Source organism: Talpa occidentalis, unplaced genomic scaffold (assembly GCF_014898055.3).
Source record: "Talpa occidentalis isolate TD23 unplaced genomic scaffold, MPIMG_talOcc4v2.1 talOcc4.12, whole genome shotgun sequence".
Classification (NCBI taxonomy): Eukaryota; Metazoa; Chordata; class Mammalia; order Eulipotyphla; family Talpidae; genus Talpa; species Talpa occidentalis.
In genome coordinates, this window is record NW_023601212.1 from 85,630,388 (window position 1) to 85,655,658 (window position 25,271).

At 54.0% G+C, this 25,271-nt stretch overlaps 2 protein-coding genes and 1 long non-coding RNA gene across 6 annotated transcripts; 1 reads left to right on the forward strand and 2 right to left on the reverse strand.

Annotated features, from left to right (window-relative positions):
- Positions 1-844: 844 nt before the first annotated feature.
- Positions 845-6,765, reverse strand: ORAI3 (ORAI calcium release-activated calcium modulator 3). Its single transcript, XM_037507200.2, has 2 exons — positions 6,344-6,765; positions 845-2,884 (listed from the first exon to the last, which is right to left on the reverse strand). The coding sequence occupies exons 1-2, from the start codon at positions 6,569-6,571 to the stop codon at positions 2,225-2,227; spliced, it is 888 nt and encodes a 295-aa protein (XP_037363097.1). The 5' UTR covers positions 6,572-6,765; the 3' UTR covers positions 845-2,224.
- A 423-nt stretch (positions 6,766-7,188) lies between these two features.
- On the reverse strand, positions 7,189-24,827 carry FBXL19 (F-box and leucine rich repeat protein 19). Of its 4 annotated transcripts, none has more exons than XM_037507203.2 (11): positions 23,946-24,827; positions 22,503-22,703; positions 20,986-21,129; positions 20,788-20,874; positions 20,476-20,694; positions 19,944-19,976; positions 18,196-18,707; positions 10,967-11,130; positions 10,706-10,867; positions 9,046-9,264; positions 7,189-8,939 (listed from the first exon to the last, which is right to left on the reverse strand). In XM_037507203.2, exons 2-11 carry the CDS (start codon positions 22,677-22,679, stop codon positions 8,761-8,763), a joined length of 1,896 nt encoding a protein of 631 aa, XP_037363100.1. In that variant the 5' UTR covers positions 22,680-22,703; positions 23,946-24,827; the 3' UTR covers positions 7,189-8,760. The 4 variants fall into 4 exon arrangements, with proteins under 4 accessions (XP_037363100.1, XP_037363098.1, XP_037363101.1 ...); XM_037507201.2 differs by having other exon boundaries at positions 19,815-19,976; XM_037507204.2 differs by lacking the exon at positions 19,944-19,976 and having other exon boundaries at positions 8,397-8,939; positions 23,946-24,014.
- Positions 12,009-17,398, forward strand: LOC119241722 (uncharacterized). The gene is made up of 3 exons (XR_005124365.1): positions 12,009-12,182; positions 15,575-15,689; positions 17,041-17,398. It is a non-coding gene; the product is annotated as an uncharacterized LOC119241722 (long non-coding RNA).
- Positions 24,828-25,271: the final 444 nt, after the last annotated feature.

Genomic DNA, 25,271 nt, shown 5'->3' on the forward strand with positions numbered 1-25,271 from the left:
GTCAGGCCGGGACGCAGACATCCTCGTCACCCAGGCGGCCCTGATGCTGAGCTGAGGATGTCTGGGTTCCCGGCTGTACGTCAGTCCCTTGCTCTACGACCTTGGTCGAGTCGTTCACCTCAGAGCGTCAAACTGTTCATCAGAAAATGTCTGTTTATTCCTGTCACACAGGACTGTTGGCAATCACAGAACAGTATAGGAAAAGCCCTTGAGGTCTGGCTCATGCAAATTCACATTTTTAAGTACTAGAAAAAAAGGAAAGGGGGGAGCTTAGCCAAAATCTCTCACTTAGAAAAGGATTGGAACCCTTTTAATTTTTTTTTTTATAAATTTTTTTTAAGATTTATTTATTTATTTATACAAGCACTGGGTACAGTCAGAAGTGCGGGAGGGTGAGAGAATTCACCAGAGCCAGAGCGGAGAGCAGAGCAGGCAGACTGATGAAGTACACTGCTGAGGGGAACAGCGGGCGGCAGGAGAGGTCTGCGCGCCATGTGGGACCCTCACCCGGTGGCCGGGGATCAAACTGGCGCTGCAGAGGCTGCGGGCAGCTTCTCAGCCCAGCGCTCAACCGCTGCGCCACCAGGGAGGCCCAGAACTCTTTTAATTTTTGAGGAAAAAATTAAGTTATATAAGGGGCCTCCCTGGTGGCATAAGGGGTTAAGACACAACCTATGAAGCTATCCGCAGTTACTGTAGCACGAGTTCAATCCCTGGCCAGGGAGGAACCCACATGGCACAGCAGACCTCTCCTGTCTTGCCCACTGCTCCCCTCAGCAGTGTATTTCAGTCAATCTGCCTGTTCTGTTCCCCACTCCCTGGTGAATCCTTTCACCCCCCCCACACCTGTGGCCTGTACCCCAGCTCTTGTATGCATAAATCTTAAAAAAAAAAAAAAAACTATATGGAAGCATGGGTGATAAGATCAAATTGTTTCTCTTGTCATAGTTTAAAGATAATGACTCCTTTTCTCAAATCCAACAGAAGATTCCCTGTGTGATGGTAAAGGTAGCCCAAAATTTCACTGACTAACTGTGTGGTTTTGGGCAAGATCCTTAGTCCTGGGCCTCAGCTTCCTTATCTGAAATGGGATAAAAGACTTGCCTAGTGGTAGTTACGAGGGTTAAGTAACCTATAATAAGACAACTAGTATGTAGTAGTTACTCAAGAAACTGTAGTACTGATAGAGATCCTAGGCTCAGGAACAAGAGTGCAAAAGCTGTTAGCCTTGAAATAACTGTCTCCACATTCAGAAGCTACCAGCCCTGTCAGCACCAGAAGAGGGTCAAACCTGGAAACCACTTCCCTCTCACCCCCAGGTATACATGTTTCAACATGACTCTTAGGAAAACGTCACCTGATCCCAAGGAGATCCCTCCTTCACCTCATTCACAGCCACAGGGATATCTATGAAATGCATTTTATTATATAAAAAAGTTGCATCAAAAATTCAGTGTCAGAATAGCTAGTCAGAAGGGTTAGGGACCAGACCTCCCTTAAAACTTCATCCCAAGCCTTGTTAAGGAGTCAGGCTGGGCACATAGGCCCTCAATCAACAAATCCTTTGCTGAGCCCAGGAGTGTGAGAACCAGATAAAGATGCATACGTGTGGGCCTAGGGCAGTGGGACAGGCACTTGAACCACCTGAAATAGGCTACTCTTAGGAAAGGCTGGACCTATGCCTAGCGTAGAAATGCCCAGAACCTCTACAGCAACTAAAGCAAGAATGTGGAAACCATCAAAATCTGGGGAGGGGGAAAAGTTTCTTAAAAATGCCAACCATAAAATAGATTCTGCGAAAAGTAAAGCAAGGGTTGACTGCCTTCTGGAGCAGCTGGGTGGGCATGTAACCTGACCTCAACATCCTGTACTGAGCAAGGGCTAAGGGTCAGCACCAAAGGTCTGGCCAGGGTCTCCCTGCTTCCTCTCTACCTACTGTATGAATCTTGGACTTAAATCTTCCACTTCTTCCCTTGCTCTTCCCAGGCCAGGTATAAAGTAGAACTTACAAGACCCATGGGGTGGAATGACAGAGAATCCCTGGGAATGTGAGAGCTGACTCAAGGCCCAGCCCAAAATACCCTGGGGCAGGAATCTGGTCTCTACCTGAGAGTAGCCACAGGAAGTAGCTCCAGGCAGGGGCAGGGAAAAGGGTCCATAAGACCTGAGGCCTCTTGCAGACCCCTCAGGGAGGCAGTGTTTGCAGCCCTGGCTAACATCAGCCTCACACAGCCTGCAGCTCCCCCTGCAGGCGACTCAGCTCCTCCAGCTCCTGTTTGTGGCGGTCTGTCTTGTGTGCCACCAAGGAGCGGTAGAAATGCAGGGCAAAGGCCACAAACACTAGCCCCACAGGTACCATGATAGCTGTGGAGGCCATGGCTGCTTGCCAGCCTGGTCCATGGGACCCACCACCCCCACATACTTGCTGGGGTGGGCAGGGCTCAGGTGACTGCCCCTGTGATGGGGCTACAGAAGCAGAGGATGGCTTGGAAGCTGGACTAAGGGAGGCAGCAACTGGTGGCAGAGTCCCAGATACCTGGGAGGCAGGTACCATAGGGGCTGGTGTGCCCATCGGGGCCCCAATAGGTACAAACTTGACCCAGCCAACTAGGACAACTTCAGCAAGGAAGAGGAAGGTGCCCAAGGCAGTGGAGAAGCCCCAGGCCAGCTCCACGTAGCGGTGGAGTCGCTGGTGTGGAGACTGGTGGACAGAATTGAGGTTGTGGATGTTGCTAACAGCTTCAATGTGGGGCAGCAGACATGTGGAGACCATGAGGGCAAACAGGTGCACAGCCACTAGCACTGTGGTGCAGGCACTGAAGGCCACCAGCAGACCTGGTGGGTATTCATGGTTGCTCTCCAGCTGTACCTCCACCATGGCCACCTGTGGGGACAAAAAGGACAGATTAAGTGCCCATAAACTCAACAGTAAAGGTGGTTTTTGCTTGTTAGTATACATCCCAATGTGAAACAGTATCTGGTAGGAAGAAGGTACCCAGTCTTTGTTGAATGAATGAAAGGGTAGCTTGGCAAGGATCTGTCCTGTTCTGGGACTGGTTTCCCCGCCTGGCTCTTGAGAGAGCTGGATGGCACATTTCTGACATGCTTACCTTGCTATAATATAGGAGTTAGAGCCCAGAAACTGAAACAGGGCTGCTGGGTTCATTCGCAAGTGTACAAGTTACATAATCTCGAGCAAGTGACTTAGCTCTTTCTGTGCCTCATTTTCTTATCTGGAAAATGGGACTGATAACAGCACCTACCTGCCTTATAGAGTTGTTAAGAAAATTAAACGATATATATATATATATATATATATATATATATATATATCAAGTGGAAGAACAGTGCAAGGCACACAGTAAGCACTAAGTATTTATGTGATTAGAGTTAACACTGAAGTCCGAGGTCAGAGTTTGCAGATTGGCATCTCATGCGCTTAAACCAGCTTGCAGACATGTTTTGCTTGGCTCATACAGTGCATTTTTAAACAAATCAAGTTGCCAATTTTTAAAACTGAAGAGTCATGTAAGTATCATTTCTGAGCCTCCCTGTTGGTACAAGGGGTTAAGTCTCAGCACTACGAAGCTATCGGCAGCCACTGCAGCACGAGTTCGATCCCTGGCCAGGGAGCTGACCCACATGGCTCAGCAGACCTCCCCTGCTTTCCTTGGTGCTCCCCGCAACCGGTGTATTTCGGTGGATCTGCCTGTTCTGCTCCCCCTTCTGTCTCTGGTGAATCCTCTCATTCCCCCGCACCTCTGGCCTACACCCCAGCTCTTGTATGCATAAATAAATAAATCTTTTTTTAAAAATCCCTATTTCTAGATCCTCTTAAAAATTTGGAGTACCTGGGGCCTCCCTGGTGACGCAAGGGTTAAGTCTCAGCACTAGAAGCTGTTGGCAGCTATTGAAGCACGAGTTCAATCCCCGGCCAGGGAGCTGACCCACATGGTGCAGCAGACCTCTCCTGTCTCACCCACTGCTCCCCTCAGCAGTGTATTTCAATAGATCTGCCAGTTCTGCTCCCCACTCTGTCTCTGGTGAATCCTCTCACCACCACCACCTCCCTACATCTCTGGCCTACACCCCAGCTCTTGTATGCATAAATAAAATAAATCTTAAAAAAAAAATTGGACTATCTGGTTACACCAGGCCCATATTCCTGGACCTCAAGCAACTATCAGCTAGAGTTGAGTTTATGGCTATTTCCTTTGGACTAGTCTCAGGATCTCCTGATAGCCACAGTCTCCACCCAGTGACCTTGGCATCTATATTACCTGTCTGACCTTTATAAACATTGGAGCTAATGATCCTATTCTAGGCTTGTATAAATTTGGATTTAAAGCCGGAATGCCTAAGTTCAAATCCTGCCATTGACTTGCTGTGAGACATGAGCAAATGTTTTAACTTCTCTGATCCTTAGTTGTTTCATCTATAAAATGATCACAATAGTGGTACCTACTTCATAGGGTAACAGCAGTACAATTTGTATAATGTTACCCTAACCCAGGCCACCTTGATTCCAGAATCTGGATCTTTCCCCATACCTGATTCTTGCAGGATCCATTAGATTGCTCTGGGGCTAGAGGAAGGAGGAAAGTGTAGAGCCTGGAGGGTGGCATTAGGAAGCCAAGGCTGGGTATTTTAGGAAATTGGGCCATAGTGGTGTTAGCTGGTGCTTTCCACAGACAAGGATCTGGGCCAGGCCTAGTCCTGGTTTCTCCAGCGTTGTACTCCCATGGCAGGACTGAGGCCAGTCCTGCCCCCACAACCTACTCGTCTGGCCTCTTGATCCTGCAGAGAAGGTCCTGGCCCTTAAGCTGTCACCCCAGCAACCTGCAAGTCCAACCTGCAGGCCGGATTGTCCCCTTGGGAACAGGCTGGACCATGGGGCCAGAAGGGGGTGGGGGACCTCCCTCAGCAAGATGCATGCATGAGGCTACTCCTTTTCCTCTGCAGTCTGTACAGTTGAGAAGGAGCCAATTCCTTGTCTCTAGACAAGCCCATGTCAAAAGGATGGGCAGCTTGTAGGTCCTAGGCCCCCATGTGTAAAACCACAGGCCCAGCACGACCCTTAGTGATACTTCCCCCTCATCATTCTTATACAGAGGTTGTAGAACAGAGGGGTAGGGACTAACCCAGATAGCCTGGTATTATAACCCCTCTATCTCCATCTTGATACCCGCTCCATCCCCACACAGATGTGCCTAGGAGGATCCCCCTCCAACCAGCTTTCTCCTTTCTGTCCTAATGGTGGAGAAACCCTGGACTAATAATCCAGCTCTTTTCATACAGCCCCCACCAAACACGGATTTGTGTTTGACCCTCTCGTGGGTTCACTTCTGTTGGATTGCACTCCCCTTGGACCTTGCAGAAGTATCCTTGATTTATCTATCCCCCATGAACTAGGACACACCCTGGGTCCTAGTTCGTTCTATATCCTTCCTTCATCTGCTGAATGCTCTTGGCAGAGCCATTGCTTCATGCTGGACCTCAGTTCCCACACTGTCCAATTAACAAGTAGTCTGAGCCATTTCTGATGTTTTGCTTTGACCTGCTTCTATCTAGGGTTTGATAACAAAAAACACCACTCATCCTGAGGGGTGCACTTGGCAAGCTAGGGGGCACACCCTCTGTGATCTCATAATTTCCTACTGCCCTGTGAGGGGCAGGGGTCTGTCCAGGGTCACACAACTGGCCATAATCAGGGAGGGGCTAGGACTGGCCTCACTGACTCCTCAACCTGGGACCTCCCTCAGTCTCACTTCCTGTGAGGCTTCTGCTGCCACGGTTGGCTGAGAGCATCCTCCCACACCTACAGCTTTATCAGCGCAGGAATCAGGAATCAACTTCCTAATCAGCTTCCTTTCCCACGACTTCCTCCTGGGCATCCTTTTTTCTCAAAGCACCCTTTGCGCCTGCTGGGACTAGCCAACCTCCTTGGCATGAGCCCATCTTCAGCTGGGAGATCCGTCAGTTGATCCTCCCACAACCAGCCCCCCTCAGCTCTTTCCACACAGCCCCCAACAAAAGCTAATTCGTGTTTGATCCTCTCCTGGGTTCACTCATGTTGGATTACACTCTTGGACCTTGCAAACGTATCCCCCTTAGTTTGCACCCCCATTACGATTTATATCCCCCATGACACCCTTGGGACTTGGTTATCCAATGACCCCGTTTATGCTAGGTGTCCATCTACCCGCCCCCCCAATAAAGACTCCTGTAGCCCCTTGGGACCTTGTTTCCCTTCCTCCCTCCTTCCCTCTCCTCTGCCCGCCTTGGGTACCCATTAACTTGGCCCACGACCCGTTTCCCCCACGTGCCCCTCCCCTCCCCTCACCATGGCGAAGCCCGACAGCAGGGCAGACGTGCGGCTGGAGGCTTTGAGCTTGGCCCGGCTGAGGTAGAGGCGGCGCCAGCTGAGGGCTCGCAACGAGTGCTGACTGGCCCCCATGAGGTCCAGGTAGCCGCGGTGCACGAACTCTCGGTACGTGGCCGAGCCGGCGGGGCTCTCAGCCTCTGGGTTCAGCGGGGCCTGTTCGCCCGCGTCCCCCTCGCCGCCCTTCATGCTGTGGTCCGGAGCACCAGGCGGGCTGGGCAGTCACGGCGGGGCTGGGTCGCCCAGGGGGCCCAGGAGGGCCGGCCCAGGCAGGAGAAAGGCCCCATTCCCCGCGGGGCGAGCGGGGATGCGGGTGGCGGGCGCCCAGGAAGAGGCGGCCCGGGCCAAGCAGGAAGAGCCGGCGTCTGCGGGAGCCCTAGGGGCAGGAGCGGGACGGCGGAGGCCGAAACAGGAACTGGGGCGGAGGCGGGGCGCGGGCGGCCACATGACGGGGTGGAGCCGGGGGGACCGTGGGCAGAAATCCCAGGGGACACCCCGCGACCCCAGTTCCTCTAGAATTTCATCCAGGCACCCAGCCAGGCCTGGACGGGGAGCCCCTGGGCCGGAGACCACCCCACGTACACCTGGACATCCCCAGCTCAGACTCCCCAATCACTGCTCCTAGACAGCGAGCTCGAGGAAGGACGCGCTGCATCCCTATTCCGGGGAAGCCTAGGCGGTCCTAGCCGCCCCGCCCCATTCATCCAAACAGCATCCCCCCTTCCCCGACAAGGGCTGAGACTCTGGTCAGCCCCGCCCTACCCCCAAGTCCCCCACGCCGAAGACACACACACGAACTCGGCGGCCCCGGCTGGAAGATTTTGACTTTTATAGCAAACCGTATTGTACAGACCCGGGGCCCAGGGGCCCAGCCCGGCTGGGTTCCCCACTCGTCCCCCGCCGGGCTGCCTCTTCCCCCTCCCCGAAGCGGTCCCATCCTCAACCCTCTCGCGATCCCCAAGACCCCCTCCCCTCTGGCCTTTGGTCCGCCCAGTCCCTCCCCCCACCCGCGCACCTCCCTGTTACCTGAGGTATGTGGATAGATCCCCCCCTCCCCTACATGGTACAACCCGACTCCCCTGGGAGCCCTGGGCTAAGGGGCGGGGCCTGGCCCCAACTCCTCCCCCTGACTCCCCAAACCCCACCTCCGCCCTGGAGGAAGGGCAGGGGAGGACCAAGAGTCTGTTACTACGTTCCCATGGTAACTAAGAGGGGCCTTCTCCAGCCTTAGCACTGGCTTTGGGAGGTGTCCATTGGCTGCTATTTCCATGGCAACCAGGAGTGGCAGTTCCCTGGGCAAATGGGATACAAGTTTCCATGACGATGAAAGAGTAGGAAGAGCCAAGCTGGAGGAGTACCCTCTTCCCCATCATTGGGCTGGCATCCCACACCCCCAAGTCAGGAGGGGTGCAGCTGCTCAATACAGTAAAGCAACACAGAGCCTGGGGTGGCACAGTCCAAACTGGGTGTCCACTGGTCCAGTCTCAGTTCAAGCTGGTCCCGGCCCCTCACAATCCAGCTCCCCCAGGTCCGAGGTTCCCCCGGTTCAAGTAACACTTCAGTACAGATGAATGTTCAAGTATTGTGCAGGGAGGCAGGTAGGGGGCTGGGGTACCCCTCACCACTCCCCTGGGCCGCTCTGAACAGCAGGTAGGCCCACGGCCCCCACTCCTAGCATTAGCTGCCATTGTCAGTGACGTTCAAGGAGTCAGGGTTGGGGGGAAGGAACTGAAATCTGGGAAGGGAGTAAGGAGAAGGGGTGACCCCCTGAGGGGTACTACTGCCCCCACACCTGCTCTTGCCCCCCACCTTCACTCAGCCCTGGCATTCCCCTGGCTCCCCAAGTCCCCTACCTCTGACACCTGGATCCCCAAATTGCTCCTCTCTTTTCCCTTTTTGGCCCCCCAACCCACCCACCCCCAACTCCAAGAATCTGGTCTTTTGTTCCCTGAACCCTTGGTGTTCTGCTTTCTGCCCCCTCCCCCAGCCCATCCTTTACCTCCCCCAATCCCCTGGCTCCCAGTATCCTGTGTGCAGATACCCTTTCCCCATTCTCCCTCCCTCAAACTTGCACCTTACCCCCCTCCCACCATCCCTTTGGCTCAGCACCCCCCAGTACCTCTGACCCACTCCCCCCAGGGGATGGACAATGAAGCAGGTAGAAGGGGGAGGAAATGGGAAGGAGACACCCCCAGAGATATCAGTGCAGGGGGCAAAGAGGGGGGAGGCTGGCTCGAGTCCCTGGGCGGAAATCCCAAGTCATAAAACTCAGAAATCCCAAGTCATGAGGTGGGTAACCTGGCCTCCTGGCAGGGGTGAAATGAAGACCCGAGGTCCAGGCTCCTGATGAGTCCTGGGGAAGGGTGGGGGGCACCCAACTAGCTGTCCTTGAGAAGTAGCTTCTCCTCTGGGCAGCGGAAGGGGCCAGGGGGCCCGGCGGCTGCCAGTCGGGCACAAGCTTCAGGTGAGAGCTGACGGCAGGAGCGCAGGTCCAGGCGGCGTAGGCGTGGGCATCGGCGGAACAGCGGGAGGCAGTGGTCCGTGAGGCGGTGGCAACCTGGGGATGCAGCAGTGGTGGCTGAGACCAGGAAGGTCAAGTAGGGTGTAGGTAATGATCAGGGGGGAAACTGCAGGCTAGCAGGATGGACGGGGACCATGCTTACCAGCAAGATTGAGGTGTACCAGGGTCTCACGCAGTGGAGAGGTGGGGGCTGTGAGGAGGTGGACACTGGGATCCCCGACATGGGCGCAGTGGCTCAGGTCCAGAGCGCTCAGCTGAGGTGCATGGCGCAGCAGGAGCCGCAGGGAGGCATCTGTCAGCTCCAGGCCTGCCAGGCGCAGCTCTGCTACCCCCTGCAGCCGCCCGCGGCTCTCCGTTTGCCCTGGGCAGGCAGGTAAGAAGTTAGTGCTCCTGGCCACTCCCGTCTAGACCAGCCCAGTCCTCACACTCATATTCCTCACCGCCCCCTAAACCTGCTCTCATTGTAAGGGAGGCCTCAACTTGCCCCTTCTTTGTGCCTTGTTCTTCCACACACCCACACAACTGGACCCACCCCACTGAGGAGGACCCTGCCTCCTCGGTGAAGCCTTCCCTGATTACTGCACTTGAAGTAACAGCCCACACACTTCTATTCCTTCCTGCATTACTTTCCCCCTCTTTTCTCACCATTTAACATATTCTTCTCTTCTACTAGAATGAAGTGTTCTTACTCTATCACCAGCAATTGGGACACAGGAGTTCAACAATCATTCACCCAACAAATGGCATCCCTACAGGGACTGCCGTTCTAGGCTTCTCCCCCACATCCCACTCCTTGGCTGGGACCGTCACCACCCGGATCCTTTTCCCACTGCTGCCTGAACTTACCTTAATACCCTCACTCACCCCCCTCTCACCACTTCCTTCTGCTGTCCAACAAGAGCTATTCTCAAATGGGACATCCCTTTGCTACTAAAAACTCCTAAGGACACCTCAAAAAAGTCGAATCTCGACTGAACATTTCTGGTTTCTATAAGGTCTCATCCCTGTTTCTGCTTCTAACTCTTCACCCTTCCTCGAAAACACTGACGAAACAAGTGAGTGTTTGCCCTGAGTGACTGCCATGCTTAATTTTGTCTCACCAATGCTTAATTCTCTGCCTGGTCTTGGCCTTGAGGTCTGAGTACAGAGGATTCCTTTTCCCTTACCTCTGGGGTAGAAGAGCTCGTGCCCTTCATCAATACACTCATGGTATATTCTTCTTTTATTTGCATCTACCACATTCCTGCATATTTTTTTTTCCTTAACTAAGTGCTAAGGTGTACCAAGTCATTAACTGAACTCTGACTGTGGCCAGGCACTAGCTAAGTGACTGCCTGTCTCTAGGTCAGCAGCTCTCAAACTAGAGAAGCTTCTGCAGCCCCAGAAGGGCTAGTTACAATGGCCACAGTGGGCCTGCATTTCACGGCAATCGCCACTGTTCCGTTTGGAGAAGGCTCTCCAATCATGCCACCACCCCATGATTTCCTCATAGCCCTTGGCTTCTCCCAGAATTCCCATCATCCTCCTGTCCTAGGTCGTGTTTCACCACATTAAGGATCTCTCCCTTGGATGGCAGGGGCTACCTATCCGTCCCTGTGCCCTCAGTTCTGATCACCGGGCCCAGCGCACAGCAGTAAGTGACTAAATGAACAATGGCCAAGCAGGGCCTTCCTGTTCACACTTATGTGTTCTGCCCTTTCTTCAAACCCTTTAGCACTCAACATGAGTCAGAAGAGTCGCTGGAAGCTTCACGCCCCCACCTTGCCCAACCCATTTGGCAAATGAGCCAAAAGAGGCCACACCTGGTTTGGTGTCTGGCGGAGGCAGCAGCAGCTCACGGAGCTGGGAGTCTTTAACATCCTCGATCCAGCGGAGGTCCAGGAGCCGCAGGGCCGGCAGTGGGGCTGAGCCCAGGGCAGAGACAGAGAGCCAGGAGCAGCCGGAGAGCACCAGCTCCTGCAGGCCTGGGGTGGGGGAGGGGTCAGAAAGCTGGTTCTAGGAGGACTCCTGTCCGAAGTCTGTCCCCATCTTCACCCTGTCCCTGCCGCCTCACCCCTCCCTACCTTGCAGTCTGTTCAGAAGCCACATGAGCTGCTTCTTGGAGACACCTGTCCAGCTGAGGTCTAGGGCCCGGGGTTGGCGACGAACCACACCGCTGAGCATAGGCGGGGTCAGTGACTTCCGCCGGCTCAGGTCCATTCTAGGCCACAGACGCTTGTCATAGCACCTGCCAGCCACAAGGAGGGGACAGAGACCTCAGTCCTCAACTCTCAAGGAGCCCACAATCCGCCCCACACTCTAGCGTTCCTCCCAGCATTACCTTGCTCCCAGACAGGGTTCGAGTGTGTATGTGACAGGATATTACTGGCCCAGACCAAGAGCACTGGGTTTGGGGGTCAATTCATCACTAACTGGTTGCAAGACCCTGGGCAAGTCCATTCCTCCCACCAAGCCTCAAGAGGCCTCAGTTATAAAATGAAGATAATGAGCTGCTGTAAGATCAAATGAGGTCATTAGTTTGTGGGACTTATAGCTTATAAGGAATTTTGCCAAAGACACATAAACACCCTACACACTGCATTTGATGTTAACACCAAAGGGATCTGTCAGCAGCCCTCATCCCCAACCTTGGGCTTTTCAAGTTATCCTCGGCTAAGGTATGGTGGTTCATGGGCAATTTTATTTTTTTAAAAGATTTATTTATTTATACATGCAAGAACTGGGGGCAGGACAGAGGTATGGGGATGAGAGGATTCACCAGAGACAGAGTGAGGAGCAGAACAGGCAGATCCACTGAAATACACTGCTGAGGGGAGCAGAGGACGAGACAGGAGAGGTCTGCTGTGCCATGTGGGTTAGCTCCCTGGCCAGCTGGTGATTGAACTCGTGCTGCAGAGGCTGCAGATAGCTTCACAACCCCTTGCGCCACCAGGGAGGCCCCTCATGGGCAATTTTCAGTTTCTCTATTAATCCCCATCCTTGATCCACATCTGCACCATCTTGATGGCCAACTGTCCAAGGTGTTTGACCTCTAGCCCTGCTATTTGCTCTTGTTGATTATTATATCCTTACTAGAATGTAGGCTCCACCAGGGCAGATCCCCAGGACCCAGCACCATGCTAGATGCATGCCAGACCTTCTGTGCACATCCGAGTAAGTGACAGCCACCAGGCCGTTGCCAGCTTCCTGACGCTCCCACCGAGAGTCCACAACAGACTTCACGCAGTTGTTCGTTCACTGACTTGATCATGTGTTTTCGAGAGGCCCAGCAGGCCCCAGGTATTGACAACACCTGGCTAAGAGTTAATATTCTGGTTGGTTTGTTTATATTTATTTCTAAGGTTAACATTTACGTGAAACCAAACTGATTTTAAGTGCAAAGAGAGGATAAATTTAAAGGCAAATTCATGTCTTGCAGTAAGTGGGTGGCAAATGCCTGGAGTTTCGGAATCACTTCTCAGGCCGAGGGCTCCTTCAAAATGGGGCATGGGAGGAAAGTAAGAGAACGACCTCTGGGGCCCCACAACCTTCCTACTGCTTTTGACAGTCCATCCAGACAGGGGTTACTGTAACTTTAGGCTACCTCCTAAAATGACTTTTGTTAAACAGGAACACAAATTAAGTGTTCTGTCTCTAGTGAATCCTCTCGCCACCTCTGGCTTACACCCCAATTCTTCCGCATAAATAAATAAATCTTTAAGGGAAAAAAAAAAAAAAAAGATACAATAGCACTCAGTGGAGAGACTGTCTTGAAAACAGAAGGATGAAGTCAGTTAAAGCTGCCAGGCATACCTCAGAGGCCCTGTGCGACATTTTAGGGACTGCTGAGTCACAGGTACTTAAATCCAAACAACTTCACCCCTGTTCTTTCTACCTGCCTGCCATCACCACCATTTCTCCCTCTTCTGACATTCCAGGCTCTCCCTCTCCTGATTCTGTCCAATCAACCAATAAACATTTGCAGATCTCTCCAGTTCTAAAAAGAGGGATTAAAAAAAAAAAATACACTCAACCTAGCTTCTGCCCCAAGTCCTGCCCCTTTCTATTTCCATTCAGTGAAATACTGCTCCGTCCAGAATCTCTCTGTTCACTCTGATCCAGTCTTGAGTACTAGTTGCCACCCCCATCTTGAAGCCCTCCTGGATCTTCCATGGCTAGAAGGAAACCCTTCTCCTTGGGGGCACACAGGGGCCCCCAATTATGTTTTTGTATCACACTCCACCTGCCTGCCCATGGACATACAATGCTGTCTGGTATTAACCAACTCAAGTTTTGAAAGCTCAACTCCAGTGACTCCTCTTCCCGGAAGTCTCCCAGGACTTTTCTTGGCTGGAGCTAATTGGTCCCTTTGTCCTTGTGTGTCTATGATACTGGGTTTAAACCCCAGCATGGCAGCCAACGGTTACTAAGCACCCTTCTGATGCTAAGGGTCCAGGCTCCATGGGGCACAGGGACAACACAGTCCACAGTAACTGAGGCAAAGAGGGACATAACTACCTATGAGAAGACTGGGATAGGGGAGCCTCTCAGGGAGACAATGCCTGATCTGAGACTTTTAAGGAAGATCTTAGTTATTCCAGCAAGGGAACGGGAGAAAGAAGGTATATGTTCCAGATGGGGAGGAACCAATATCCAGGCCTAGGACAGAGGAAAATCAGAGAGCTCTGGGAACTTAGGCAGCAGAAACAAAGGACATTTCGGCACATCATTGTCATGAGAGGATGATAAATACAACAGCACTAAAAAGTACTGTTTATCGAAGGTTTTCCATGTGCCAGGTACTGGTAAATGTATTAAGTATTTAGCCTCACAGTAGCCCAGGAGGTAAATACTGTTATCATTATCTCGGTTTTAAACTTAAGGGAAATGAGGCCCAGAGAAGTTAAGAAACTTATTCAAGGAGCCACAGCTATTAAATGGTAGCAGAGGCAGGTTTAAACCAAGCTGTTCCGGATCAAGAGCTGAACTTTGAGCAGGAAGTGGCAGCAGCAGAGGGTAGGGGTGCCATGTCAGGGAGGCTGGACTGTGGAGGCCCAGAGAGAGGAGGGTGAGCTGTGAAGATCTCAGACAAAGCTCTGCCACCTTCATGCTATGAGTAACCTCAGCACGTCACTGGTCCTCTCTGGGCTTCCATATTCCACACCACAAAATGGGGTAAAGACAGCACTTACTTCAGAGGCTTGTGTTTAGTGCCATCATGGGGGTGCCGGCCCTGCCCAGCAGTTTACTATGACTGTTGGGGCTTCTGGGGAGGGGAACGGAGTGGTAGACATGTCTATGTTTCCGTCTAAGCTGGGAAATGACTACAGGAAGAGGCGGGAATAACTCTTAAGGCCAGGCTGCCATCACCCAGGGCATGATGTTCAAGTTCACTAACCCATTTACTCTCTCCTAACTCCAGTCACCCCTAATCAAATCATCACCCTACTAAGTCCACCTCCAAAATACAAAATTCTTGTCTTAAACGTCCCACTTGCAGGGGTCGTCTGGGCACACAGAGATGGGCCAACCCCAACTGTTACCTGCAAGGAGCTCCTAGCCTCCTGGGCTCCAACCAAAGCTACTTCTTCCCTCTCAGCTCTCTGGGCTCCCTGATGCCACCACTGTCCCCCATCTGTCCATCTCCAAGCCTTACTCCTAGCCTTGATAGGCCCTGACGCTGTGTTCCAGTGTCTTACTGCCCTCTGCTATGTCCTCCAAAGTGCTAACCGCTATGTCCTCCAAAGTGCTAACCCTCTTCCCTGTGACTCCTTCACTACTCCTCCGTCCACCTCTCTCCCCTCAATCCCAGTTAGTCACTTTACCTCCCAGTTCCAAGAGAAGATGGAAGCCAGCAGACAGGAAAGCCTGCACCTTCCTGCACCCCCACCACAATTTCTCTCCAGTTCCACCCTCACAACATCTTCCCACACTCATTCAGATATCCTTACTTTCCTTCATTCAACAAACATTTCTTCAGTGCTACTGCATGCCAGGCGGAAACTAGGGACACAGCAGCCGACAGACCAGCTCCCTGCCTTGGAGCTGACATCCTGGTTTTGCACACCCTCCCCAGTAGCACAGCCAAGAACACCAAGGCATCCTTGTAGCAAAATCTAACTGCCACTACAGGTCCTTGCTCTCCCGTGACCTTTCATCAACATCCAGCATGATCCACCATTCACTCCTACCCCAATCTCTCTCTTTTTTTTAAAGATTTATTTATTTATGCATACAAGAACTGGGGTACAGGCCAGAGGTGCAGGAGGTGAGCAGATTCACCAGATACAGAGTGGGGAACAGAATAGGTGGAATGACTGAAGTACACTGCTGAGGGGAGCAGCGGGCGAGACAGGAGAGGTCTGCTGTGCCATGTGGGTAGCTCCCTGGCTGGGGATCAAACTTGTGTGCAGTGGCTGTGGATAGCTTCATAGGCTGCATCTTAACTCCTTGCACCACCAGGGAGGCCCCAATCTCTCTTTTAAGCACCCCTCTACCCTCAGTCTCCTCCAAGTCTCTAGCAGCTCTTCCTCTAACTCACAAATATTGGCATTCTGTTTTTGGCCCGCTCTCCTGAAGCTGGTACCTCTAGGTTGAAAATTCCTAAACTTGTACCTTTCTTTTGAGCATGCGACCTGACCACACAGCTGCTCTTCAGCAAGCTCATCCAGGCCGGTCTCCATGCCTTTCAGACATCACGCAGCCAATCTGAGTGCTTCGCTTCCCTCTGAAACTGATCCTCCTCCAGCCTCTCTGAGCTCGGAGAACAGCACTGTGGCCCAGCAGAGCCCGCGGACCAGAAACACAGTTGAGTCATCCTGCTGCCCCCATAACTATTTAGTCACTAACTCCCATCATTCTGCTTCTTGAAAAGTTCTCAACCTGAGTCCCTGCTCTCCATCCCTACTGCCCCGGCTTCTGGGCCCAGGTCCCACTGTGCCCCTCACAAGTGCCTGCTAGGTCCTCCCCTCATCATTCTCAGCAAAAGCCACCATTTTATATGATGTTTAACACCCATCAGGTACTGTGCTAAGTGCTTTGCAAGAAACACTTTATTTACTCCTCACAAGGTAAGTATTTTTTTTTTTAATTTATTTATTTATTCATAAAGAGCTGAGGTACAGGCCAGAGATGTGGGGGGCGGGGGGGGGGCGGTGAGAGGATTCACCAGAGTCGGGAGCAGAACAGGCAGACTGACTGAAACACACTGCTGAGGGGAGCAACGGGCGAGACAGGAGAGGTCTGCTGTGCCATGTGGGTTGCTCCCTGGCCGGCCGGGGATCAAACTCGCGCTACAGAGGCTGTGGACTGCTTCATAGTGCAGTGCTTAACCCCATGCGCCACTAGGGAAGCCCACAAGGTAAATATTAATTTGAGCCCCAAGCTACAGAGAAGACTGGGCGTTGAGAGGAACAGCTATCCACTCATGGCCAGAGCGAGCAAGTCACAGCTGATGAAACCCATGGGCACCTGACTCAGGGCCCAAGCTGGAAACCACTGAAGTCCAGCCTCTCTGCTTCATCCATTTCTGGTCACAAGTGTCCCCTAGAGGCAGAAATCAGGTCCTCTTTAATTCTGATCCTACACTCCAAGCACAGGGCTGGTGTCGAGGAAGAGACCTCCAAGCATTTTCTCAGTTAATATGGGGCAAGGGCCCCCCATTTTGTGGGTTTACTAGGAGTCTTCAAGGGCACAGATCTATGTCCTGATGATGTACAAGTCTGTGCTTTCAATAAGTATTTGCTACTGAGTGAATAGTAACGATTACAGTTAAGGTACTGAGTAGTTTCTATTACCCAGGTATCATCTTCACTTATTTATATACATGAGCTCACAAAAACACCATCAAGTCAGGGCCTCCCTGGTGGTGCAAGGGGTTAAGTCTCAGCACTATGAAGCTGTCAGCACCCACTGCAACATGAGTTTGATCCCCAGCCAGGGAACTGATCCACATGGCGCCGCAGACCTCTCCTGACTCGCCCGCTGCTTCCCTCAGCAGAGTATTTCAGTCAATCTGCCTGTTCTGTTCCCCACTCTGTCTCTGGTGAATCCTCTCACTCCACACTTCTGGCCTACACCCCAGCTCTTGTATGCATAAATAAATAAATCTTAAAAAAAATAAAAATAAAAACACTACCAAGTGCTTTGGTTATGCCAGATTGACAGATGAAGCGAGGTGCAGCGATGTTAAAAACCTGACCCGACGGCATACAGCTCAGAGGAAGGGGAAGAGTCAACCACTAGCAACTTGTCTCCAGAGAATGCACTCCCCTCCTCCTAGTGCAACAGCTTCCACAGAGAAGGGGCGAACTGGAGCCCCAGACCTTGTTCCAAAGAAGGAGGACTAGAGTTTGGGCTAAGCCACGAACTTGCCCTGTGACTTCGGGTGCCCCTCATCTCCTGCCAGGGCTGCCACTATGAGGGAAAAAAATCAGCTAACTGTGGACCACTTAGTGGCCCGGTAAGAGCCTGGGAAAGAATCTGAACTGACTTTTGTAATGAAGTATTTCTTAAGCACCTACACTGTCCCTTGTTCTATGCTGGAAACACGAAGATAAAACAGATGCAGTAACTGCCCCACACTGGCAAGTGACAGGAACATGAGAATGGGTAAATGAAGGCTCCTCAGCACGCAGAAGGCCTCCTCGCGCTCAGGGAGGGGAACACAGTGTTAAGGAGCTGCTGGGGGAGGACTGGTCAGGGGCAGGATCAAGGAAGAAGAGCAGGAGCCTCCAAGGATGACCAACATTTCTGAACAAACACGGTTCAAGAAGCAGCGGGGAGAGGGTGTTGGTGGCATAAGGAAGTTGCCATCAGAGTCAGGAGACCCAAGTATGGCTGTCTCTAAGAGGGCAGGGGCCACCTCAGCAAAAGGCTTCTTATGTGGAAGTAGACAGCAGTAGGCCAGTGCCCGAAAAAGGGATGGCAGGCGAGACGACAACTACAGGGTAGAGTGCTCTGCTTGGCACATACTAAACTCGTTAATGACAGTTACTAAGAGGAAAGATCTTGGAGCCAGAGGGCCTGGGTTCAAATTTCTGGTTCTATTGCTTCCTCTTCACATGACCTTGACCTCAGTTTCATCTGAAAAAGGGATAACAGTACTTTCTCACAGGGTTGTCACGAGGGTTAAATGTACTCATAAATGGAAAGCAGTCTGCATAGAAATTGTGCAAGTATCACACCAGATACGTACTACATAAGGGTTTTCAACACAAAAACAGGGCCCAGAGAGGATCAGAAACCTGTCGCTGGTCACACAGCAAATGAGGAGAGTGTAGCAACGGAACCCAGCCCTGCTCGGGCCACTCACCAGCGGCTCCAAGTCCGGCAGACTCGCATACAAATGCACAGCTCTCGGGGGCCTAGGTGCTGGAAGACACGAAGCCAGGCGGCGCGGGGCAAGGGGTGGTCGGATCCAGCAGCCAAAGGCAGCGTGTCGGGCTCAGGGCTTCGAGGTGGGGGCCGTACCACATGCCGCTCCAGCTGTGGAGGCCTGGGCGGCGGGGCAGGGCCCAGGGGCCAGCTGAGGAGGGGCCCCCCACTGCCAGGGCGCACAGCCCGCCGCCCCCCACGGTTCTCCTTCTCGCCTGAGCTGCCCCGGGCTGGCCGTCGCCCGTTCCGGGCCTCCCCAGGGGCCTCGTCCTCACTCAGCGATGTGCCTGACGAATCAGAGTCGGAGTCGGAGTCAGAGGAGGATGAGGAAGTGTCAGGCACCCGCTCCAACAGCTGGCACATCCGCTTGAAACGCTCTAGCTTCTCCCTCTGTGGTGATGGAGACGGCACTGCCGGGCCCTCAGCAGAGGCCAAAGGCGGCTTTGGTTTCTGCAGAGAGACAGGGGAAGCTGTTCTAGGGCCAGGCACATGCCTTCCCACCCTCCTGCACCTGAGGAATCACAAGGGTAAACAGTCCAGGGGACAGTCCTGAGTTCTAGCTCTGGCTCTGCTCCTGAGCAGAGTGAGGCCTTGGTCATGTCGTGTCCCTCTTTGGACCTAAAGAAAACTTCAGTTTCCTTATCTGTCACGTGGAGGTGCTGATTCAAAGGACAAAAAGCCTAACAGGTTTCAACAGCTTAGGACTTTCCACAAGCAGTGAAGTAGAGAGAAGTTAAAAGATCTACTTTTCTGAACACTAGCTCAACTATAAACATTCTGTGGGAAGTTCCCACCTCACCATATATGACATGGAAACTGTACTAGATAATTCTAGGGAGACTGGCCATGACCTTGTGAGAATAACTGCTTGTGTGGCTCCAGGCAAGCATCACATACTCGGTGCCTCATTACACCCTCACAGTGCTCAAGTGGACTGCAACTGGGGCACTCTTTTCAGATCTGAGGTACCTGAGACTCAGAGATTACAAGACCTGCCCAAGGTTACAAACTGACAAATGGCAGATGCAAAATTTGAACAGTCAGGTGGACCCTTGCCATTAGCGTGTTAGCGCATAGTGACATGTGAATTCCAGCTTGCTGTGTGACTTTGGCAAGTCTTCTACCCTCTCTGGGCCTAGATAAATCTTAAATCTAGGTAGGCTTTATAGTTTCAAAACTTATCGACTTTCATTAGATTTAAATATTTCTGTGGAATAGGTGGGTAAATAGTATAACCATTTCACAAACGAGGATACTGAGGCTCACAGCAGCTAAGTTGCCAATACCACGTTGGGAGTCAGCAATTGGGCAAGGATTTGAACTTGGTTTTTTCTCCTCTTAGCTTTGGAAAGATGAGGCAATGGGTCAGATGATACCCCAAGGGTTCTGGCCCCAAACCCACTGTTCCCTCTACTCTTCCCAGGGGTCCAGATGCTCATTATGGCTAAGTGGGCCTGGGGCAGGACAAGATGAGCAGGAAGGTACAGATCTCTGTCTCCAGAATGAAGGGTGGGGCCAGGAAAGGTGGGAAGGGGAGGGAGGAGGTCCCCGGCACACCTCCCAGTTCTCGGGAGGGAGCCCAGGGTGGCAGGACGAGAAAGCCTGGCTCGGATTCAGAACCCTGGGGGGCAGAAGGCCTGGGCCGCCTGGGTCCGATCCTCGGAGGAGGCAGGCGTCTCCACCCACCTTCTTCAGGTGCCTCTCACGGCCTCCTTTCACCTACCAGGGCAAGAGGGAGATTTGGGGAGAGACCCCATTAGCCCCTCATTGTCCACAAAACTAAGATCCATGCCCTCCTCTTAGACTACATATCCCAGAAGCCCCCATCTCAGAGAGAACTCTGAGCATGCTCACCTTGCAACCAGTGTCTTGGCTCACTGAGCATGCTCTCATCTCCTCTTTAGTCCCCCTCAGGCCCTTTCCAGCCCCTCCTTCCTCCTCTGTAGCAGCTAATTTGAGCATGCTCTCTCCTTCCTTCCTATAGCACCCAGGGCTCCCAAAGCTTCCCTGCCCAGCACTGGGTTGCCCCTCACCTGCACCTCTCTTCCACACTGAGCATGCTCTATCCTCCTCCCAGTAACTCCTGAACTCGATCTCCCAACAACCCCTGAGGGAACCCACAGAGCACTGCATTCCAGGCCCACCCTCCCCATAAAAAACAGGACTACAGTTCCCAGAATCCCTTAGCTGTAACTAGTGTGCATGCTCCCTGGCTCACCTTTTTCCTTGGGGTAGGGGGCTCATTCCCTGCCTCCCTCTCCTTTCTTTTGGGGGGCCCAGGCACATCCTCTGGGGGGGGACCAGCAGGTAGAGGGCCCTTGCGCCTGGGTGGGGGTGGAGGAAGCGGCGGCTCCTCCGTCAGCTTCCATCCACTCCCCAGGCTGGCGCCCTCCTCGCCGTTGTCAGCCCTGCGGCGGCCTGGTCCCTCACCTGAATCCTGGGGAGATGGAAGCTGGGGGTGAGGTCCTGCACAGTTCCCCAACTCACCGCCAACCCAGTGCCCAGCACTTAGCTCAACCCCTTCCCCTACCTTGCTCGTCCGGCCTTCCTGGGTACAGCGAGGGCATTCCCAGCAATTGGGGATCTCCGCGTTGATGACACCCTCAGCCTTCCCCATCTGTAGGCAGAAGACAGGGAGTGGGTCTTGGGTGCCATTAAACCCAAAGGCTGTATCACTACCCCGACAATCTGCCCCACCCCAGACTCCAGAGTACCCAAAGGCCATCACCTTTAGGCAGCCAGGGTGGACGATCTCGTTGCAGATTGTACACTCCATGAGGCTCAAACCAAACTTCTCTTCCTCTCCCTCCACCGTGTCCTCCTTCCCAGCCTCCCCACATAAGAGGCACACAGCTGTGTGTGGGAGCACGGGCTGTTGGGGAAAAGGAAGTGTTAGGGACCCCAAAAGTAAGCAATGAGGAAAGACTTTTCCTTCTGGTGACACCGGCTGGCTGCTAGATGAGGCCCAAACCAAGGGGCCAAGGTGTGTCAAACCTGAATTTGCTCTTTTATGACAGTATGACCTTGAGTGACTGACTGAACCTCCTTATAGTTATTTCTCCATCTGTCAAAGAATGAGAATGCAAAAGAGGCCATGGATACATAGTTAGCACTGTTGTGATGGCTACAGCTGGCTGGAGAGCCTGCTTGACCCTGAAATTGTAGCTAGCTTCGGGAAGGGAGGGAGAACACAGGCAAATATGACAATAATAATCAGAGAAGGCTGGAGGGACACGGCAGCAGCTTGGGGCAACTCTGAGTTTGCTCAATGGGCAGCCCAAGGATTGCTCTGGACCCCACAATGAAGCCCGTGTGGGCAAGAACCCTGAGAACACTCAGGGCAGCTTGCTGCTCCTAAGAACAACAGGCACAGCCTTTGGACAATGCGACTTTGGAGAGGACAGTGGCAATACTGAGTCATGCCAGGGATGCCGAGGTTGTGAAACATGCTCAAGGAAGTAGCAGGTAGGGAAGAAGGAGCAGTAAAGTGAGGCAAGGGTTGGGGGACAAAGGAAGAGAAAAAAGGGGCTTTGGGATGAAGAGACTGACCAGGAAAGTATGGCTGCTAAAAAAAAGGGAGGTGGTGGTATAGGGAGGGAGACACATGGATGCCAGGGAAGGATTGTGCCCTAAAGCCCTCCTAAGCTCAAAGCAGGAGAAAGACCAGGAAGAAACCCACATTTCTTGGATACCTACTGTGTGCTGGGCTTTGTCAGCAGAACATTCACATCCACACTACTTTTTCATCTTTACAACTCAATGAAGGAAAGGTTTTACAGACAAGGTGCCTCAAACTTCAAAGTGACTTGTTCAAGGTCACACAAAGGTTAAACCTGGCCTCAAATCCAAGCCTATTCTGATGGGTAAGAACAAGGCCAAAGAAGGGTCAGACCAATCCACAGGGGCAGCTCCGGGGAGAGGGGAGTCCCTTGCGCACATATGCCTCTGGGAGGGACATGAAGGGGGCTGAGCACTGTATGGGCTGTGCCTCTGAAAGTTGGACAAGTATGAAGACAGGAACTGGGCTGGAGTCTTCTGTGTGCCTAACTGCCCCTGTGTTGGTGCTGGGGTCAGAAGTGGGCCTGGTGCACATTTCAACAGACCAGTGAATGAGCGTGTGAACAAAGAGCAACTCCAGGGTATGCTAGAAAGCAGGCACCTGCCACCCTAGAAAGGCACATGGGCCAACTGGGGAAGGATGTCCTGAGCCCCAAGGGTGCCCAATGCGGTGGGGGCAGAACTCACGGCAGTGCACTGCCGGAGCAGGCACGACTGCTTCATGCGCCCGGGCCCCCCGAACTTCTTCATGTCTCGGCAGAAGTGGCAGTCCCCGCACTCAGTTCGCACACAGGCCCGGCAGCGGCGGCAGCGGGTTCGGCGTCGGCGCGCTCCGGCCCCCGGCCCCCGGCTGCTCGACGACATTGGGGGCGTCAGCAACGCCGAGGGCTGTGGGTGAAGGATGGCAAGGTCAGGTGGGCCACTGGGGCCTTGGCCTGGTAGAATCCTGGCAGCTGCCCCATTCCCAGGCAGCTAGAACTTGCCCTTCTATCCCAGGCTACAAGGAACAAGGAGGTCACTTGTGGGTGGGGGAGGGGGAGAGAACCATTCCCTCTACTCAAGACCTCTCAGTCCAAAGCAGTTAAGTTGGCTCCTCTGGGAGCCCCAGAACTGGCTTCCTGACCCATTCCTCCTCTAACAGTTGCTCAGCACCCCCTTCCCTAGCCCAGACTGAACTAAGAGAGACAGCACCCTCTCCACTGACATTCCCACATCAAAGTCCCTGGAAAGCCAGGCTGCGGAGTTAGAGAGGTCCCAACTACCCCCATTATTCCAATGTGCTGCACCCCCTGCTTTTCCCCACCCAAACCCCGCCAGATTTACCGCCCAGATATCAAGAGATTCCTGGGTGGGACCTCCAGACCTTTCTTACTCCAACCTCTCTTGCCCCCAAACCTAGATTTCCTCCCCAGATCTAATGGGATCCTGCCCCCACCCTGTAGTCCAGTTCCTAAAGATTCACCCCGCTGCCCAATTTTCAAGGGCTCTGAGACTCTCCCTGAGACGCTGCTTTGGAGTCCCTTCTCTGCACCCCACAGAGCTCCCTCTGCTCCCAGACATCCTCCTCAGGTGAACCTGAGCAACCTCCTAGATTCCCTGGGGGGAATTCTAGAATCTAGCCTGACATCTCCACAGAACTCAGGATGGGCTCAGTTCTACTTGTGGGTTCCCCCCACCCCCAACTTCCCGGGCTGCTTTCCATCCCTAATTGTCTAGAATCCCTTGGGCTCCCCTTCCCATGGAAACCAGATCCTCTAAGATCCCAAACGGACTCAGCAGGCCTGGAGGGTCTCTTCATGACCAGAATCTTACCCCAGCTTACCCCTTTCCAGGGACTTCTAGACCTACTAGGGGGTGGGGGGAGAAGGGCCCTCCAGCACTCCAGGGGAGGGGCCTGGAGGGCGGCGACTGCAGGCAGGGATGGGGGGTCTGCAAGGGGAAGCAGGGTCTAGGAAGGAAGGCCAGTTCCCCAGGGTTGAGAGGTAACAGGAAGGAGGGCTGGAGATGAGGAGTTTGGAGCAAAGAGAGGGTGAGGCTGGGGGCGGGGAAGGTGGAGAGAGGCCGGGCTGAGGATGAATGGGAGTGGAAGCTGCCCAGGTCTGGGGGTGAGGAGGAGCCGCATGAACCCACCTCACACGTGTCCCGGGAGCCATCTCTCCCTTCACGGCAGCTCCCGGCGGGTCGGCGGCCATCGGCAGCGGGGGGCCGGGCGGCGCGGGGCGCGGAACGCTCAGAACGCCGGGGTCCACGGCCCCCCGAGGGCGCTCGGCCCTCCCTCCGGCGGAGGCCGGGACGGCGGCGAGTGGAGATGGGGGGCGCCGGGGGCGAGGCCCTCCCACGGGCTGCGGCGCGGCCCTTCCAGGGGGAGGTCCTGTTCTGGGGGGCTCAGTCCCTCAGCCCCCCCAGGCCAACGGGGGCTCCTCGGGCGCAGGGTGCTCAGCTTCTGCCCGGGCCCCACTCAGTCCCGGGTCCGAGTCCCAGCTCCCCTCCCCCCACCCCGCCCCGCCTCTCCCCAGCGCCCCCGGACCTTTAACTGGCCCCTTCTCGGCCCCCACTGCCCAGGGGTCCAGGGCCCGGCCCAGGCCCCCCACCGTTTCCGGGGTTCAAGCCCCGCCCACCGCCGGTTCCCGGGGAGGGGGGGGTCCCTGTAACCTGCCCCCCTCCCCTGGGCCCGCCCCTGGACTGCGGCCCCCTGCCCTACGCCTACGGGGCGAGTGGAGGGGGTGAAGGAAGCAGCTCCGGCCCCGCCCCCCCAGCCTGCGCGCGCCCCCGCCCTCTCCCCCTCCCCCCAGCGCGCGACCCTCCGGAGATAGGGATTTAAATAAAATTTGAATAAACCCCCTTCCTCAAGCAGGAGGGTGGAAGGAAAGGATGGAAGGGGGCAGGGAAAGGGGGAGGGGGCAATTGGGGTGCCTCAGCCCCCCTGGTCCCCCGGCCCCGCGCTGCTTCGGCCCGGGGCCCTGACCGCCTCTCTCATCCCTCCTGAGCTCCTTCCTCCTTCCTCCTCTCTTCCCCCTCCCCTCCCTCCTCCTTCCCTCCTCCTCCTCTTTACTCCCTCCTTCTCCCAGAGGAACCCCGCCCCCTGCCTCCTCCTCTCCCCCACCACCTCCTCTTTCCAGGACCTAGGCGCGCAGGGTACGACGGATGTAGTAGTCCTGCAGACGCCGGTGCTGCCGCAAGAACAATGGGACGCAGGGGCTGGCAGGGACTACAAACAAGATGGCGGAGGGCGTGCCAAATCGGGAGCCGAGGATGCCGGGAGTTATAGTCCCGTTGCCCCGAGGCTCCCCGTTGCAGAACATAGAGAAGTGGGAACGATGACTACAAACAAGATGGCCTTCTCCCTCGACCCGACCTCCTTCCCAGGCACTCACACGCCCTCCTGTCCACAACCCTCCGCGTGTGTGGTACCTGACGGGAGTCGCAGTCCATCTGCTGCCTTCCCGCTGCCATTTC